Source organism: Adiantum capillus-veneris, chromosome 7 (assembly GCF_014529385.1).
Source record: "Adiantum capillus-veneris isolate H3 chromosome 7, ASM1452938v2, whole genome shotgun sequence".
Classification (NCBI taxonomy): domain Eukaryota; kingdom Viridiplantae; phylum Streptophyta; class Polypodiopsida; order Polypodiales; family Pteridaceae; genus Adiantum; species Adiantum capillus-veneris.
In genome coordinates, this window is record NC_140937.1 from 41,927,817 (window position 1) to 41,947,743 (window position 19,927).

Sequence of the window (19,927 nt, forward strand, 5' to 3'; positions counted from 1 at the left end):
ATTCGAAGCTTTCTAGGCTTATGTTCCTACTACAGGAGGTTCATCCGAAATTTTGTTGAGATTGCTTCTCCACTCCATGCACTACAAGGAAAAGGAGTTACTTTCAAGTGGACAGCCAAGGAAATTTTAGCGTTCAAACACTTGAAAGAGAAGCTGACTTCAAATCCCGTAATCATTTTGCCAGATCTTTCAAAACCTTTTGTGGTTCAGTGTGATGCGTGTGGCCATAGTCTTGGTGCAGTTCTAATGCAGAATGGCCGAGTAGTCGCATATGAGAGCAAAATTCTTTTGAAGACTGAAAGGAACTTGCAAGTCTATGAAAAAGAATTGCTGGCAGTAATTCATGCTCTCACTAGTTGGAACCACTATCTGCTAGGGGCTGATTTTGTTGTCCAAACGGATCATCAAACCTTGCGATATTTTCTCACACAGACGAAGTTGTCTGAGAAGCACATGCGATGGGCAAACATCTTGTCAATGTTCCATTTTCAGATTGTGCATGTGCAAGGGAAAAAGAACGTGGTGGCTGATGCGTTGTCACGAAAGCCCCAAATTTCAGCAGTGTCAATTCCGTACCATTGTGAACTAGACGAAATGAAGACACAATATGCTGAAGATTCAGATTTTGCAAGGATCTATGACCAGCTTGTTGATGGGCAACATCATCAGCATTATATGCTTAAGAATGATTTTCTCATGATGCATGGAAAGTTATGCGTTATTAAACAGTTACGGCCAAAGATTTTGATGGAAAGTCATGCTCCACCTTATGCTGGGCATCGTGGAATTGATGTGACGGTGAAAGGGGTTGAGGCATTCTTCTATTGGCCAACTTTACGTCAAGATGTTGACACATTTGTAAGATCATGCTTAGTATGCCAAAAAGTCAAATTTGACAGGCAAAAGCAACCGGGATTGTTGCAGCCATTGCCGATCCCTGATAGGCCATGGGAAAGCATAGCAATGGACTTTATCTTTGATCTTCCAAGAACGCAAACAGGCAATGATGGGATTTGGACTATCATTTGTAGGTTCAGTAAGCAGGCCCATTTCATTCCTATGAGGAAGAAGATAAAGCCAGAACACGTGGTCAAGATATTCATGAGCAATATCTTTAAATATTTTCACTTGGTGATTGGGTGCTTTTGCGCTTTGAAAAGGCCAGGTTAAGGAAAAGGAAAGGGAAGGAACGCTTGTTTCCTAAGCTCAGTATGCGATATTATGGTCCTTTTCAGATTTCAGAAAAGATCAGCGATGTAGCTTACAGGTTAAAGCTACCAGAAGGCTGGAAAATACATAATGCTTTTCATGTCAGCCTTCTAAGACCCTTTGTTGGTGATGTGCCAGAGAATATTGATGAGGAACAACCCGAAGTGGAATAATTGGATGAAATCCTTGTTCTTGAACAGATATTGGCACATAAAGAAAGAAAGGTTAGAGGAAAGGTTGCAAGACGCTATTTGGTGAAGTTCAAGAACTATCCATCGTTGGATGCCAAATGGATGGAAGAGTCTGAATTGGTTGATTCACTTCAGCTATTGCAATTGTATCTTGAAGCCTTAGTATTCCTAGTACGTAGGTACTAACAGTCAGTGTCTGCTAAGACGGTTTATTGCTTTTGTCGGTTTTGCAGGCGTGATCGCGGTCGATTACAATGCTTTCAAGAGGGGGGTATGTCACAAAGTGATGATGTGGCGGATAGCAGAAACCCTAAAATTCCTGCAAACCCATATTTCTGCCAGAAACCCAATTTCCGGAAATCGCGGAGGCTTTTTTTTATCTTTTTTTTTTTATATAATGATGAGCGACGCGAATCTTGCTTTTTCTCTACGCAATGAGAAAGAGAGAGAGAGAGAGAGAGAATGCTTTTGCTTTCAAGTTTTGACTCTCTGTGAGAGAGAGAGAGAGAGAGAGAGCAGTTGCTTTTGATTTGAAGCTTTTGGGACTCTGCTTTTGGGCATCCCTTGTAACCTTTAAATTAGTGGTGAGGGCCTCACTTCTTAGAGCATCTGGACTCAGAGTCTGAGAGTGAATCCCGACCCACTCTCTTGTACTTTGAACTGACTAATATAAAAAGAAATACCGAAAGGGGCGCGAGTCTTTGGGGCCAATATCTCTAGGCACGGAACTCCGTCGGGCCAGTGCAAATCTATTGTGATCTGTGAATTGTTTTGAAGTGGTTATTTGTTGCTGTCGCGGTTGATTCTTGACTTGGAGTGTCCAAGTCTGTTACAATCTGGCACTTTTGTGAGCCTATTCGTAGACCGTGCATGCCCAGTCATTTAGTGTAGATGCATATCCTCTGGTTGCACACACCATGATCATAAGCATTCCCATCAGAATCAGTTAGGGAAATTTTCCAGTGCATTTAGCCTATTTTACCTATTTTTGGTATTTTTCACTTATTAATTTAAGTGACTTTCCAACAAAAGTAGGTAGGGCAATTTGGGTAAGAAAATATATAAGCAAACCAAAGCTAGCACTATTTGGCAGAAGAGGCAACAGGAGCCAAGCTCAGCAGGCAACTTCTCACAAGAACCTTGGTGGACTTTCCCCTCCAAGCAGCAGATTCCCTCGCCTAGCGTTTTTGCAAGGATCAACCACTGCTAGCGTTTTTGGTCGTCAGCTCCATTGGCGTTTTTGGATTTCAGCAGCAGATTAAAACCGGCAATATTCACCTAAATTGTAGCAGATTTAGCCCGGTAAAGAGCTCAGTTTTCAGCCCTAAACCTGCAGATTTTCAGTGACAGAGACCCACAGAAAACAGCCCCCCAAATCAGCGTTTTGGACTAATTGCAGATTTCAGCCCATAGCATTTTTGGACGCAGTAGCAAGATTGCAAATTTCAGCCCTTAGGTCGACTTCGTCATCACCGTCGTCATCGTGGACATAGCCTAGACTTGCATCAGTCCATGCATAGCTTTTGTACCAGATTGTGCATCATAAGTAGACCACTCTCGCTGACGAGAGTGGGGCCTTCGGAGGAGGGTTTTACAACGTCTCTGGTGTCGTATCTCTCTTCTCTCTCTATCTCTCAGTCTCATACACTTGCACGCGTAGTGTCCATTCACTTTGTTTGTGATCATAGCACTCTCTCATTAAGAACGGAAGGCTCTCCCTTCCATAAGGACAAAAGGAACCTTGAGCACAGTTCGGAGCAAAGCGCAAACATTCATTCCGCTGCACCTAACATAAGATTAGGGAGTCCTAAACCTCCGGGTCTTCACTGGCTTGACACGTCAACAGTTTATGACACCACAAGCCATAAACCAAATCACTGCAGTTTGCACCATTGTCTCTGGGAAAGTCAATAGGTATGTCTCGGTCATGCCAGCTCTTCTTCCAAACACAAACTAAGCCGGAAGTAGCAGCATGATCAACACTCACACTATCGCTTGAGTAGCATGGTCATCTAAATATGCAAGGGGCTACCTGCCCTGCACCCTCCTCTGAATTCTTTTATGCAAGCTTGACTGAGGATCAGCCTCATCCTCTTGTTCATTTTGAAAGCTTGCTGCTTTCATATGGCTCAAAAAAGTTCACACTCTAAGAGACCAGTAATGTTCTGAGCAACTTTGGCCACATGAGTCAGCACAACAACGTCTTCATCAGTCTTTGGTAAGTAGGGTCTTTCTTTGTCATTGAGTGTGGCTCTGTTTACCGGAGCCTAGGCCTACATTTGACCCATTTGGCTGCTCCTTCACTGATGTATGATATAGTCCTTCGATTTTCTCCTTTCTATTTGGAGGGGTCTCCCAATTATATCCTCGAATACAGGATATCTATTGCCTAAGGTAGATTATTTAGCAATGATAAGGACACTTTTTCTTTTAGAGGTGTGTGTGTGTGTGTGTGTGTGTGTGTGTGTGCGCGCGCGCGCGTGCGTGCGTGCATGCGCTACTTGTTTATGGGTTGGCTAAAGGTCTGCAAACAAGTGAATTTCCAAAAATCTAAATTGTTGCCATTGCATCAAATGGATTGGCACTCTGTATTATGGTCAAGTGAGATAGTGAAGCCTGATCAAATTGTGAGGCATCTTGGTTATCCGTTGGCTTGGTCGGTTAACAATGCAAAGTTATTGGATTGGGTTGAGAATAAATTGAGGTCTAAATTGCACTATTGGAAATTGTCTACCTGGCCGCTACATATAAAACTCAAAGTAGTGCAATTTATTTTGGTGGCATACATGCAATTTTTCCTCCCATTGTTGCATTGGCCACCCTGTCATCTTTCGGTTTTCATGTCTTGGATTCTAGAGCACTTGTGGTCTACTTCCTCCCAGAAAAAGGGCCTGCGATTGCTCGCGATCGATAAGTTGTGTACTTCAAAGCGTTGTGGTGGTCTGAATATTCTACATATCTGTTCTCATGTTACAGCAAGGAAGGCTACTTTGTTATTGGTGTTGGTTGAGCAAAAACAATCCTTGACACAAATGTTTGCGTTTTTGTGCTCTCATGCGTTTTCTATGCCAGCTTTCGGCCATTGGCCGTCATATCGGGATGTGGTTTTTGGCAAGTTTGATGCTACGATACCTCCATGCCCTATTGCTTCCAATCTTGTGGTGGATTGGAAGCTGGCCACGCGGGAATCGTTGTGGCATGGTAGAGATGACGCCTATGGAAATTCACATCAATTGGAGAGTTTGCATTGGAGTCGAGTTTTTGATCAAACTCTTGTTCAGCGCTCTCCTAGACATGCTTACTTTCTCTCCTAGAAAATCTTTGTCCCCAAGATTCCCCTTGGTAAGAGATGTATTATTCTTTTGACATGCTCCATGGCTCCTTACAAATGTGATAGACGCTGATGGACGGGTGCTCTCGTTTAGACAGGCTGCTCTTACCTTTGGGCTTGGGTTGCACTACAGGTGCATGTGGGACACCATTACGGAGCTAGTTGACTCGATATCTCCCATTCCACCCCTGGTTGAGGAGAATTGAATTTGTGATCGGCTCTACGCTGGTTCTTCTATTAGTTCGATATCTGCAAAGAAAGTGTACCGTCATTTGCAGTCATCTTCCTGGATCCAAGAACACTGTAACAAGGTATGGAATATGAATAAGAGTGTTACTTGGTGGCGGAGTAAAGTTATGAAAGTGTAGCATGCTAAGCTACCTCTGCAGAAGCGATTATTTATGTGGAGATGCATCGTTGGGGTTCTCCCAACTGGTAAATTTCTGCGCTCTAGAAGATTGGCCTCTTCGCAATGTGTTCGCTGTGGTGTAGACATTAAGAATATTTCACATTTACTGTGGTCTTGTTCTCGTACGCAACAGTTTGTGGATTGTATCTCTATAGCTCTTCGCTCGCGTTTCCTTGGCATACATTTTGGTAGATTTTTTTGGATCTTTGGAGTGCTTCCACCATTGCTTCGGCCGTATGCATACTTTTTCGGCTGGGTTAGATTCCGGGTGCTATGGACAGTGTGGAGAGCACGGAATTCCCTCATGTTTCAACAGATTCAAGTTGTAATATGTTTCCTTCTTCAAGATATCTCTTACACGGTCTCTTCAAGTGGACGAGCTCCCCGTTAGTCATTAGGAGCTCTACGGCTGTTTCTGATTACTGTTTGTAATATTTTCAATGGGTTTTCCTTGTTTTGAGGTTTCCCATTGGTAATTCGATTCAAAATTACTATAAAAAAAGAGTGTGTGTGTGTGTGTGGTGGTGGGGAGGGGGAGGTATATGGAGATTGAAGAATATCAAAAACTTCGAGAAATGAAAGAACATTCTTAGAGAGTTTTCGGCTAAGACAATTGAAGACAAATTGCTCTAGGTTTAGATGCTATGAGTTTTATTGTAACATCTCTAACGTTTCTGGGAACCAAATTCAAGCCTTTTTATGTCGTCTCACAGGATCCTTTATCTATCTTTTAGATACATCATGAGCGAGAGACTTTGGATCTGGTCTTAATCAATAACTAGATACACATCCATTATTGATTACTAATACACAGTACAGAAAGCAGTTTATGAGTTACTTAATGTTGATCAAATGCAAGCACCTGTGCTAAATATCCTCCGATAGCTGGACCAATAATCAAACCAAGTCCCCACATTGTGCCCACCTGTTAGAAAGAAAGGATAAAGCCACCGAAACTGCCCTGATTAGAAATAATAATTAAGAAGCCAAATCTATTCAAGGAAACACTCTCATTTACCATTGACAACCCTAATGCCTGATATTCTTCAGTGCATATCTCTGAAGCATATGCCTACAAATCGTAGAAGAAGAAGGGCTTGCTGCATTACAGGAAACCTTTTGACCTTAAGCTCAGCATACACCAAATCAACCTACCCGAACAGGTCCTAGCATCCCATTGACAAGCCCCCGTAAAAATCTAGATGTGATAGTGATCCAAAAGTTCGTACTGAAGCCAAACATTGTGTTGAACACAACTCTGAATTATTCACAAAACCAAAACAACGATTACTTAATCAAATGTTAAAAATGTGAAATTCAAAGTAAAAGGTATCCACCAAAACTTGAAAATCGACATTCATAAAATTACATTGAAGCAGTGCCTACTATCATGGTAGGCTTTCGTCCATATCTGTCAGCTATTATTCCCCATGGTGTCGAGGTAAGAAACCGCCCAACCATAAGGGATGCCCCTGCAAACCCGTTTTCAGATGCAAGGCCAACTTTGAGAATCTTTTGCCACAAATGCTTCGTCTAGTACCAGTAAACATGATGTACTAGGTGCTCAAAACTCGGTGATCACCCACCTCATTGTTCCAAAGACAGATCAAAGAAACTTTGCAGCTTGCGAAGCAGAGTTATGAAAGTATAAGAAGACAAATTTTTCAATACTGTTGTCATCTACCACAAGAATAATATCTTCAGGATTCCAGTTTTAGGATATTTTTTTGTAGCTTAGTTTTCATAATGTAAAGCAGTCATATCTTTTTATACTACAAAATCTTGAGTATCACAGCTGGAGCTATGGAGGTCCAATCTAGGTGACCTAACCCGTCCAATCGACCACTGTGCCTTCAAAACAAAAATTAAAACATCAGCTTGTAAATGTTCCACCAAGGTTTAAAGCACCTGTATAAGCAGGATGCTACAAAAAATACGAAAAATGTTAGGTAGCTGGAGCATTGTAATTTCTTAGGTTAAAAGCATTAACTTACGAGTTACAAAAACTATAACTCCACGAGAGAAACATCATCTTCATCCATGATGATCTTTAGTTGTGCCGGAGAGAGAAACGTATTTGCGGGTTACCTTGACTTGCGGGAGGTTGGCTCCACCAGCACATTCATGGGCCTCCACCTTGGGTTGCGATCTAGAGGTGGCCAAAGCCACAGTGTAGCCCCACCACTCTGCTTCTATCATCCGTTGAAGGGTATCGTGTGAATACACTTTCATGCTCTTCCAAAGTGCCCCCGATGTCATAATACACAATATATCTACAAAAATATAGTGCTCCTCCATTTACGGCTTTCTCTTGCACAGCTGACAAACTCTATCCTATCTGCCTGTCAGCTGCTGTATTGGGGCGTGGATTTGCGAGAGCTGAGTATCCATACAACTCGACCGGGCAATGAAGCCGTAGGGAGAGAGAGGTGGGGAAAGCCCGAGCCATGAGGAAGAGTGGGTGTGCCACCTTCATATGTCAGCTTTGATGATACTGTCCAGGTCTGTTCGATTGAACTTAAGTGTGGGAAAATCTAGACTATACTTAAAGGAGGTAGTTTATCAATCTGCATGTTATATAGACTCATACAAATGCTAACATGGGCATACTAGCAATGTGTCATCCTCAACCATTGATTGCATGAATGAGGCCATTGCTTCTCACAGCTATTTTACTCAAAGGGAGCTCCCATAATCTGTGGAGGAAGATCATTACTTGAAACAAATGTTTGATCACCATGTCACCGATCTCTGCACAGATGATCTCCCATGGAATTGAGGCCTTCGCCCTTATCATGCATGATAGCATCACGACCAATGGTCTCTCCGTATGCTCTCAACCATTGTAATTCCTTTTCTGGCCCATCAATATCCATCAATGGATGTCTCCGTGTATGGTAAGAGGCTTAACAGACCCAGATAGCTGCATGTTAGAGAAGTGTGGGGGCAACTATCGTATTGAAAAGCCATAGCTTGGTGCATGGCTCATGAAACTGTATATGTGCACACTACCTCTCCAACGCACCATGCCTTGCACAATGCATACGCTCTCGTCCAAGTTGAGCCTATGATGTGTCTTACCAAGAAAAAGTGTCCCTTTGAAAGTAATCCCCCAATATACATATTCTCTGACATACTTAACTGGCTCCACACCAAAAGTGACCAATATGTAGAACTTGTCACCCATGCTGCTGAGGTATTGAAGACCATGACAGTGCATGACTTTGGTTTTTTGCAAGTTCACCTAATGAGATGCTATAGCATCCTCCTCTTATAGCGCTCAAGAAGAGTCCTGATCCGATGGAAATAGGGGTTTCTAGAATTGAACACAACTGTTAGGTGCAGCGGAATGAATGTTGTTCTTTCTCAAGATGAGTGATCCATATTTGCTCAAGGTTCCTTTTAGTTCTTATGGAAGGGAGATCCTTCCGTTCTTAATGGAGAGTGCTATGATCACGAACAAAGTGAGTGGACACAGTGCGTGCAAGAGTATGAGATTGAGAGATAGAGAGAAGAGAGATACGACACCAGAGACATTGTAAAACCCTCCTCCGAAGGCCCCACTCTCGTTGGCGAGAGTGGTCTATGATTGATTGCACAAACGGGTACAATGATGATGCATGGACTAATGCAGATTTAGTCTATGTCGACGATGATAACCGGGATGGCGATGATGACAAAGGGGCTGAAAACTGAATGAAACTAACTACTGTCCAAAATCGCTATCTGCTGAATTATGCTACGACGGGATTGCTGAAATTCGCGGCTGATCTTGTGTTGCTGAAAAACGCAGGTTGGGCTGAGAAAAACGCTGAGTTTGGCTGCATTTTTTATGCTGAATTTGCTGTTTTGCTGCTGCGTTTTGGATGGTGGAAACGCTGAGATGGCAGCCTGCTGGTGATCATGAAAACGCTAGGTGTGAGGGGCTGAAATCGTCATCTGCTGGAAAAACGCCAAGGGGAAGGGAGAGGTTGGCGATGAAGCAGAAACACTAGGTGGCTGTGTGGGTGTAATCGCCAAGGGGGTCCTTGGAGAGTCTTGCTAAGAGAGGGGGGAACCTGTCGCCAATGGCCTACTGTTCTCCTTGCTCATCTGCCATTTAGTGCTAACTTTGGTTTGCTTATATATTTTCTTACCCAAATCGCCCTACCTACTTTTGTTGGAAAGTCACTTAAATTAATAAGTAAAAAATGTCAAAATTAGGGAAAATAGGCTAAATGCACTGGAAAATTCTCCTGATAGAATCTGATGGATTCTGGCGGGAATACTGATGATCATGTTGTGTGCAACCAGAGGATATGCATCTATAATAAGTGACTGGGCATGCACGGTCTACGAATAGACTCACGAAAAGTGCCAGATCACTTCTAATCTAGACTGATTGGACTAACGGAAACCCTGTTATGTGTAGCTTGTCCACGGACACATAGGGTTGGACGTGTCACGTGACATCCCCTCCTTTTCAAAGTGAAGTATTGGTACCGAACTATATGGCGTCGAGGGAGATCGCCAATAGCATCCGGAATCCTGGAAAGGACTCTTTGTCGGCCCACTCTGATGTGTGGGTCGTGCGGTACTTGAACTTCATAAAGGTCTGCAAGGCTTGCTTCTATGGGCCTCGCCGAAAGCAACACAAAGTCTTTTGTAGCTCCTTCAATGCTTCAACTTCGTCTAGAGTCATGCTTCTTTCTTCTTCAAGAATCTCTATGGCTGAAAATTCATGAAACCACTTCCAACACAAAACCATGAACATACCTATTCATGTAAAGTGAGTGGAAAAAATCTCTTCTTCCTAAAAGACTGTGCATGCAATGTAGATGAACCAATAGACGGAGTGCTAAACCGTTCACCACACACGCAAACAATGAGATCGAATCTTTCTCTTCTGGTCTAGAGCAATCAACTGTAGCAATTCACAACGGAAATGCGCATGCTTGGTGCTCGTACTTTCATGTGCTCTTTCTACAAATGTGTCATGCCAAGGAAGAGTCATGGAATGTGACTTCCTTTGAATGCATACTTTTCAGCTTTGCATAAACAATCCGCATACATTCGTGCTCATTCATGAGTGAAACGTGCTCAACGTACAATATGTCATGCCTAGTAAAAGGAATCACATAAAGACGCTGACTAAAATACAGGAAACGACCACAAATGAAACACTCGAACAATGCGTGCGTATCAATCATGTGAACACATAATACTTCCTGCGAGGGTTCTTTGGACCTAAGCTCGAGAGCCAAGATCGATCCTTTGTGATTGATCGAATCTGCAACGAGGTTAGCTTCGCTAGAAAAAGCATCCACTAACACATCATCCTTGTGAACAATCACATCTTCTTCATGCAACTCACCATGCTTGTGAGAAATCACATCTTGATCATGCAAATCATCATGCTTGTCTTTATCATCCAAATCATCATGTTGACCATTGTTAATCAAATCATCATGCTGCTCACAATCATGCAAATCCTGTGTGTCATGCTTTGGAGAAAAAGAAACTGACAGAGTCTCCTTCTCATGAATTCGTTCAATCTTGTCCTGCATATTAGCAATGAGAGATGGAGAATGAACAATGTCCTCTCCATGAATGACAATGGGAGAATCAGTTTTGGCATTGAGAGTGAAAGTGTTAGCCTCCCAATCAATGAGAGGGTTAGCATCACGAAACCATCGAATGCCCAAAATCATATCACATCCTGAGAGAGGAGAGACAACAAATCTTCTAGTGAAGGCAGCTTGTTCAATTGCAAACAACACATCAAGGCACTCCTCCGTGATGAGAGCGTCCATACCGGGAACAAAGCCAGAGACCTCGATAGGAGATCTTTCACTAACTTCTAGGCGGGCTCTCTCAACAAGAGAGGGACTGATCACATCATGCATACTACCTGGGTCAAATAATAGGACAAAACACTGTCCCCGTCATATGACCATAACATTTAATGAGAGAATCATCAATGGGAGGGTCATGAGAAACGTGGGGCACACTCGTGTTATCATTAATTGCATTGACAGACGAAGTGGGTTATGTGGATTCCTTAGATTCATTCGATTCAAGCTTAGGACATGTTCTTTTTATGTGACCCTTAATGTGGCAATGAAAACAACGACCTTCCTTAGAATAAGTGTTTTGCTCTTCTGACGTGATGTATCCTCCTACAATTCCTTGTGCTACCTTTTCATCTAGAGTAAGCTTAGGTTTAGCAATTGTGTTAGCCTTACCCTTAGATTCATTGGAAGAATTCTTTTCTGAGAGACTGTTGGAAGATTGGTTAGAAGAGTTACCATTCTTACCGTTCTGAGGGTTCTGAGAAGTCTGCGAGGTACTTGTGGACGTCTTGTTCTCCTTGGGCTTTCCCTTCTTGTGCTTCATCTCCTGTGCGAGAGCAATCGCTACCGCCTTATTGAGATCGATTGGATCAAGCACTTCGACATCGTACTTGATATACTCATCCAATCCATAAAGGACTGCCTCTTTGCGTTCATCATCCGACTTGTGTAATTGGGTACCTAGCTACAAAACACGATTAGAAAAAGACATAACCAGCATACCATTTTGCTTGAGAGCTCGCCAATCGTACGAGGTACTGAGGTGGCATAAACCGCGCCTTGAGCTTGTCTTGGAAATCAGCCCAATTGAAGGAAAGGGGCGTGAGTTCGTCGGCTTCCTCTAGGTGCGCGGCTAACTATGCCTCTTGCCATGCGTGGTATCAATTAATGGCATCACCGGCAAGGTACATAGCTACCGTCAAAACTTTGTTATTTCCTGTCTTCTTAGTTGTCCCAAAATAAGCATTAAATTGATGCAACCAAGAATGAATAACCGTAGCATCCATCTTACCATCATACTTTCTAAAAGTCAACTTCTATGTGACTGGATGGTTGGAATCCGCATCGTGGCTTGCGCTACTTGAGGAACTCCCACGATCTTTGGCTGGTTCGGATTTCGAGGCAAGTACTTGTCGAATCAACTCTTGAGTGCGTAGTTCTCTTTGAGCCTCTCGCTCGATCTCCAAGGCCACTCTTTGAGCGGCACGCTCGGCCTCCAAGGCCGCGCTTCGTGCTGCCGCTTCCTCCTTTCTTTGTTCTTTTCTTTCTTTTCGTTCGTCGCGTTCGCGTTCTAAAGCAATGCGATTTGCTTCTTGTTGTGCGGCAAGTCTTTCGTTTCTTTCGTCGCGCTCGCAGCCCTTAGCTTCCTGTTGTTCTGCTTTGCTTGCTAGTTGTGCCAACGCAATTCGATTCGTTTCTTGTTGTTGTGCCATCATGTCCAACATCAACTTGACCATCGCCTCCATAGAAGTTGGTACAACTCGTGGCGTAGATGGCGAAGGGGGAGGGTCGGAAAAATCTCTTGGTGGGGAGAACTCTTCGTCGCCTCTCTCATGCTCATCACCTGTATGCGAAGTATCCATTCCGCTTCGGGTGACGACCATGCACTATGATCTTTGGTTCTTAAGTTCACGAGGAACTTGGGTTCTTGAGGGTCTTGGGTTCTTGAGGTTCTTGAGGGTCTTGAGGTTCTTGAGGTTTTCTTTCGCTTGCAAACCGTGTTTGAGAAGGATCTTCTCTTGACTCGAGTTCTACTCCTTTCCGCGGGCGCACCCCTTGGCAAGGTTGCTTTTTCCCACCTCACGTCGATTGGCCGGCCGCTAAGTGCACGGTCCGCTCTCAATGAGTGAAAAGAGACACAAGGGGAGGCTGGACAAGCCCTTCTTTCTTGGGATTCCTGTCACTCTTCAAAAAACACGATTAGGAATCGACACGCCCAAGCGAACTTGGGTTCGTGCGACCGCAACAAGCAAAAAAATTTCTTGTGATTTTTGTGGTTCTTTCCTTGAGTGATACAGAACACTGCCAAAGCTCTGATACCAATGTTAGGTGCAGCGGAATGAATGTTGTTCTTTCTCAAGATGAGTGATCCATATTTGCTCAAGGTTCCTTTTAGTTCTTATGGAAGGGAGAGCCTTCCGTTCTTAATGGAGAGTGCTATGATCACGAACAAAGTGAGTGGACACTGTGCGTGCAAGAGTATGAGACTGAGAGATAGAGAAAAGAGAGATACGACACCAGAGACGTTGTAAAACTCTCCTCCGAAGGCCCCACTCTCGTTGGCGACAGTGGTCTATGATTGATTGCACAAACGGGTACAATGATGATGCATGGACTGATGCAGATCTAGTAGTCTATGTCGACGATGATAACCGGGATGGCAATGATGACAAAGGCTGAAAACTGAATGAAACTAACTGCTGTCCAAAATCGCTATCTGCTGAATACTGCTACGACGGGACTGCTGAAATTCGGGGCTGATCTTGTGTTGCTGAAAAATGCAGGTTGGCCTGAGAAAAATGCTGAGTTTGGCTGCGTTTTTTATGCTGAATTTGCTGTTTTGCTGCTGCGTTTTGGATGGTGGAAACGCTGAGATGGCAGCCTGCTGGTGATCATGAAAACGCTAGGTGTGAGGGGCTGAAATCGTCATCTGCTGGAAAAACGCCAGGGGGAAGGGAGAGGTTGGCGATGAAGCAAAAACGCTAGGTGGTTGTGTGGGTGTAATCGCCAAGGGGGTCCTTAGAGAGTCTTGCTGAGAGGGGGGAACCTGTCGCCAATGGCCTACTGTTCTCCTTGCTCATCTGCCATTTAGTGCTAACTTTGGTTTGCTTATATATTTTCTTACCCAAATCACCCTACCTACTTTTGTTGGAAAGTCACTTAAATTAATAAGTGAAAAATGTCAAAAATAGGGAAAATAGGCTAAATGCACTGAAAAATTCTCCTGATGGAATCTGATGGATTCTGGCGAGAATACTGATGATCATGCTGTGTGCAACCAGAGGATATGCATCTATACTAAGTGACTGGGCATGCACGGTCTACGAACAACAACCATCAAAGCTGACATATAGAGGCAGGACATAGAGATGAGTTGGATCAAACCCCCTCTTCCTTATGGCACAAGGATGTCACGCTACCACAGAAACTTTCTCCAGCTCTGTCTAAATGGAGCTATATGGATACTCAACTCTCACATGGTTTACAAATGGCGATTGTGCAAATCCACACTCCATCACACCAGCTGAGGATAGAGATAGGAAAATGGGAGGGTATAAAGGCACAGGATAGAGTCTGCCAGCTGTTGAGAGAGCTGCCATTGATCCTGTTTGAATAATGTGTTCCTCCCATTGTGTGAGAGCTCGATAACAGGTGAGTCCGGGTCGTACTGGAAGGGTGGTAATCTATCCATGTCTAGTCTATGTGCTTCAAACGACTCTCTCACTTGCAAGTATGAAGAATCCTACTCGCCTACCTCTGAAAATCTATCTAGAGCCCTTGAAGACTCTACATGTGAGTCTATCTGATGGCATCTCTCTCATCCTTTGAATGAGGAAAATGTTTGGAAAATAGCCTCAACTAGCATGGGTGGAGTGGCTAATTCTTCTCTAATAATGTTGAGTGATATTCAGGGCTTGTTGCGGAACAAGCATGATATCGTACATATTTGTGGTCTCTATGTCCATGAGGTGGCTGATAGTCCAAGAGCCCATACTACTGCAGCATACATCAAAGTTGGGGTGACCAGAGTTACCAGGGAACGCCCCCTAGCCCCCGTTCCGGCGTTCCGGGGGGCAGTTTCCTTCCCGAACGTTCCGAAACGTCCCGAAATGTCTGACGTTCCGGGTGGCCAGTGCAAGCCGGAACGTTCCAGAATGCCCCTGGAAAGGCCAACGGCTACAAACAAATTTGGCAAAAAATTGAAAAAGTTGAAGTAAATGTTTGGGCTTCTTTTTGAAGTGTGCAAGGCCTCAAGGACTCATAAAATGCACCCCCCTCCCCCTTTCTCTCCACAAGCTAATCCTCAAGGCTCAAGCTCTCTCTCCCTCTCACACTCTCAAGATCTCTCCCTCTCAAGACTCACTCTCTCAAGGCTCAAGGCTTCAAGCCTTCAAGCTCTCTTCCTCTCCCTCCCACTCTCTCAAATCTCTCCCTCTCTCTCTCTCTCTCTCTCTCTCTCTCTCTCTCTCTCTCTCTCATTCATCATCTAGTCATAGCAAGGTTGAATGGTCTTCAAGACGAGTTTTTTGTGAGTATTAGAGTCAAAGCACTCTAATACTCCTTGTATTTAAACACAAGGAGCTAAAAAATGCACTATTTGGGTGTTTCTTATACCTCCCGTTCCGCGCCGTTCCCGTTCCAGACCCCTAGCCGTTCCCCCGTTCCGCGAGGATCCCGTCGCCGTTCCCGTTCCGCGTTCCGGGTAACTATGGGGGTGACCAAGTGTCGAAGAGCCACCCCTTAGTCCAGGGCTCCTGAAAGTGTGCCTGAAGACATCTCCTCTCTAGCATAGCCAAAGCCACATATCCCCTGGTACCAGAGTCTTTCCGTAGTCAGCTTTGCCATGGTGAAGCGCCCAGGTGGGTTGGCAAAGGTGACTCCCAAGTATACATTAGACTCCACCACCTCTATCTATTCACCTGCAGCTATAAAGACTGTTGCACTTCTGGCTGCCCTGGAAGTATGAAAGATCATAACCTTGGTTTTCCCAAGGTTCACTCACAGTCCTCTCTATGAAAAACAGTCATCAAGCGCCTCGAGATGTCGCTGTAAGCCATCCTATGATTTGGAGATCAAAACAATGTCGTCAACATAAAGCATGATATGTACTAGGGTACCTCCAAGGCCTGCACCTTCACCACCAGCTCACAGTATATAATATGAGATCTCATCAATGTAGATCCCGAAGAGGGTCGGGAAGAGAAAGGCATCCTTTCTTCACACCAATGGTGCTAGTAATGGGGTCTGATAAGCCTCCCGAGTATCGTACCCTCGTCACTTTTTCATAAAAAACATATACAACCCAAGTCATCTATGAAGATACACCCAAGCTTTGGAGGTTCTGAAAGAGCCTCTCACGCTGAATTGTATAAAAGGCTTTGCGAAAGTCCACAAAGTAACAGAGTAGTCTCTTCTTCCGCTTTTGCCCCATGAGGCAATGCAGAACAAAGATGTGATCTATAGTAGAGAAGGCTCGTCTGAAACCTACTTGGCCGGAAGCTCGGAGTCTTTCCCTCTATGCATATGAGCTGAGCTCTGCCTCAAGTATTGCTCTGTAGAGTTTGGCCATGGTGTGGCCAATCATGATGGCCTGTATTTCTTGGTCTCGGGTGTCGCCAAACTTGAGAATATGCGCAACAGTGTGTCTGGTCCACTCCTCTCGAAAGCCCTCTGTCAAAGCCTTGTTGAAGGCATGCGCAATCAACGCGGCCATGATGAGGTGCTCACTCTGTAGTCCTGTGTGCTCAGCAGATCTAAGGTGTTGTAGTCGGCATATGCCTGAAGTTACCATATCTGTGGTAAAGAAAGTGGATATGGTAGATAGTGGCTCGAGTGGCTCTGGGATCGGAGTCTGCACAGGTCCCAAGGACCTCATTGTAGTAGGGCTACAGTGTCACCTGCACTAGACAGGCAGTTATAGTTGGTCTTTGTTTCACACTCGGTGGACTCTCGCCTAGGCAATGACACATGGTAGACACATGGGTGGTGGTCTAGTGGACACCGTGGCCACTTCATCACCACCACAATTCGGAGATAGATGTAGCTAGACTGTCAAGGATATTTTGTTAGCAGTTGTCTATTCTTTATGGTTGTACATATACCCAATCGGTTTTAGTCGTCACAAGCATTATACTTTCTATGAGTCTAGAGTCTTGTGTCCTGTGTTCACTCTAGCACCGCCCTGCACAGTTGGAGTCTCGACGCCCCCATTGTACCTATGAGTCTTGAGCTTGGAGCTAAGTGTACTGCCAACCAAATGTATTGGTTTCATGAGTTAGTCGAGTTCCATCGAGTTATGAGTCTGATGTTGTGTCTTTTAAAGTTTGCTTGTTCCATTGCTCTATAGTGTTTACATTCTGTTGGAGTGAGGCTTCATGGATATTACACAGAAGAGCACCCACAATAGAGAGCATGATACACTTTTTGCGCTCTCCTAGACAGGCTTATTTTCTACCCCAGAAGGTACTGACAGGATAACACATGTGATAACGCTGATGGACGGGTGCTTTCGTTTAGACACGCTGCTCTTACTTTTGGGCTTGGGATGCACTACAGGCGCATTTGGAACACCATTAAGGATTTGGTCGACTCCGTATCTCCCATTCCGATGCTGGTTGCGGAGGATCGAATCTGTGATTGGCATTACATTGGTTCTTCGATCCGCTCAATATCTGCAAAGGTGTACTGTCATTTGCACTCATCCTCTTGGATCCAAGAACACTGTAACAAGGTATGGAATATGAATAAGAGTGTTACTTGGTGGCGGAGTAAAGTTATGAAAGTGTTGCATGCTAAGCTACCTTTGAAGGAGCGATTACTTATGTGGAGATGCATCGTTGGGGGTTCTCCCGACTCGGAAATTTCTGCGCTCCAAAATATTGGCCTCTTTGCAATGTGTTCGCTGTGGTGCAAGCATTGAGAATATTCCACATTTATTGTAGTCTTGTTCTCGTACGCAACAGTTTGTGGATTGTATCTCTATAGCTCGTCGCTCGTGTTTCACTGGGATACATTTTGGTTGCTTAATTGGATTTTTGGAGTGCTTCCGCTTTTACTTCAGCCGTATGCATACTTTTTCGGTTGGGTTAGATTCTAGGTGCCATGGATAGTGTGGAAAGCACGTAATTTCCTCATGTTTCAGCAGATTAAGTGGAGTATGTTTCCTTCTTCAAAACATCTCTTTGAGAGTCTCTTTAGTGTTGCCTATGACTTGAAAGAGCTCCCCTTCAGTCATTTCGAGCTCTACTCTGATTTTTAGCTTGTAATATTTTCTATGAGTTTTCCTCGTTTCAGGTTTTCCATTGGTAATTCAATCTGACATTATTAAAAAAAAAAAGTGTGTGTGTGTGTGTGTGTGTTTTTTCTTGTTTGGGAGAAGGGGGGAGCTTGTGGGTTGTATCAAGCAAGATCCTGCTATCAAGCAAGGTCTTGCTTAAGCAAGACACTTACTTTGTAAACGATCAAGCACAAGCTCCATGGCAACCCCCTTGCTTCCTTCAAAAAATTAACGCATGCTTGATATGCTGAGTTGGGGTCTAGCGAAACCTTACGAATCACTACAGAGCTGGAAATTGACGAACGTTGAACCTTTCGGGCTGACGAGCACTGACGAAATGTAATAACGCTCGCATCGAAATGTATTCTCCGGCGTGGCTTCTCTCCGATACTGTCAGCTACCTTCTGCTCGCATAGAGAGCAGATTATGCGCACAGAGAGAGAGAGAGAGAGAGAGAGAGAGAGAGAGAGAGAACTTGATATACCTTCATGAGTTCAAAATAGTCTGAACTCACGAATGATAAGATAAGAGGGAATAAAGTACTCATAAAACTTAAAAAGCAAGGGACATAAGAAAAGAAAAAAATACTAAATCACTTTATTTGCTACGAAACAAAACTAAATAAAACAAAATATTATTAGCTTAAAAATGTTTTTAGAAAAAGCATGCGCAAAATAAGTTGACGCAACTTACTTGACTAAAACTTCAGACAAAAATTCAACTTTAAACAAAAAAGGATGAACATCTTAAAAACTTAATCCTAGAAATCAAACTTCACACAACAACTTCTAAAGGAACAAATTCTTAACTCCTAACATAAGCTAAATACGCAATCGAAGAATACTACTACAAACCTACAAAGAAGAGGCTTCAAATAACCAAAGGAGTACAAAGATCCAAACTTGACAATATGTGACCTCAACTCCTTGCTATCCTCCTTTGGCCTGCAATTTGGAGACATCATTTTCATTTAAGATCTGACCATGCTGTTGTTCCAGCTCTGAACTCTCTCTCAATCAAGTGCAAGCAGCTCTTATGAACATAAGACCAGCAAGCAGCAAGCAGCAGCTTGCTGGTCTTATCTTATGTTCATAAGAGCCCCTCACTCATTGAATGAGGATTTTTGTGGAGCTTCTATACTATCATAGAAAAATCTGAACTTCAGAACTCACACATTCCACAAAAAATCTTTCAAATGTTGATGTGAAAGATGGTACAACATGCTTTAAAGGTTGATCACTGACTTGCTCAGACAAAGGGAGATGGAGATGCAAGGGGACTGAACTAGACGCAAAATATTCGAGGTTTTTGGGCAATATTTAGAGACTTGTTGGACTGCAAGTCACATGGGGAGCTTTTGGTTGGCTTTCACTTGTATCTGTATGCAGCTCGTGCACGAGGATGATGCTGCAAACATCGTGCTTTATATACAGGGTTGCACCAGAGGATGTGGATAGCATTCCACTGTCAGTTTGGATAAACATTTATCATTCATAACCCTGGATCTGTTATGAGATGAGGAATGGGTATCCTAGATGGGGACCATGCATCCCCTTGCAAGCTCCTACCTCCTTCCCACCACTCATCAGTGGCTTGCGTACTCTTATCTTTCTTTGTTTGCATAATGACATACTTTTCTAAATGGAAAAAGAAAATAGACCTGCTAGAGATATTAAACACCTCAAATAAGAAACTTATCAGGACTCAACAGTGGTTCAATGTTGCCCACACAAAAAAATCGACAAAGCTCCCTTCTTTGCTTCCCTTTCCTCAAAGAAATTAGTTTCCCTCTCTCCCAATATGGCAACAATCATCCTCCATATCTTCCCTACAATGCTTTGATACAGAAACAAAACAATCTACAAAAGGACACCTCCTATATCGAAGAAAAATGCAATTAATTATGAGATACTTTGCAATTAAAATAATGAGAATGTCTTTGACCTTCTCACCTACGTA

At 43.6% G+C, this 19,927-nt stretch overlaps 1 protein-coding gene across 3 annotated transcripts in view; it reads right to left on the bottom strand.

Moving 5' to 3' along the window:
- LOC147453739 (protein ZINC INDUCED FACILITATOR-LIKE 1-like) overlaps positions 1-18,376 on the bottom strand; it is a 41,837-nt gene extending 23,461 nt beyond the window's left edge. For 2 of the 3 annotated variants that reach the window (XM_086515838.1, XM_086515836.1), the window contains exons 1-5: positions 18,243-18,374; positions 6,510-6,612; positions 6,296-6,398; positions 6,159-6,212; positions 6,003-6,065 (exon numbers count right to left, since the gene is read on the bottom strand). In XM_086515838.1, coding sequence (XP_086371964.1) covers positions 6,003-6,065; positions 6,159-6,212; positions 6,296-6,398; positions 6,510-6,601 — 312 coding nt within the window. In that variant the 5' untranslated portion in view covers positions 6,602-6,612; positions 18,243-18,374. Of the gene's footprint in view, positions 1-6,002; positions 6,066-6,158; positions 6,213-6,295; positions 6,399-6,509; positions 6,613-18,242 lie in introns of all 3 variants that reach the window. The other variant, XM_086515837.1, reaches the window with a different exon arrangement.
- Between the last annotated feature and the right edge of the window lie 1,551 nt (positions 18,377-19,927).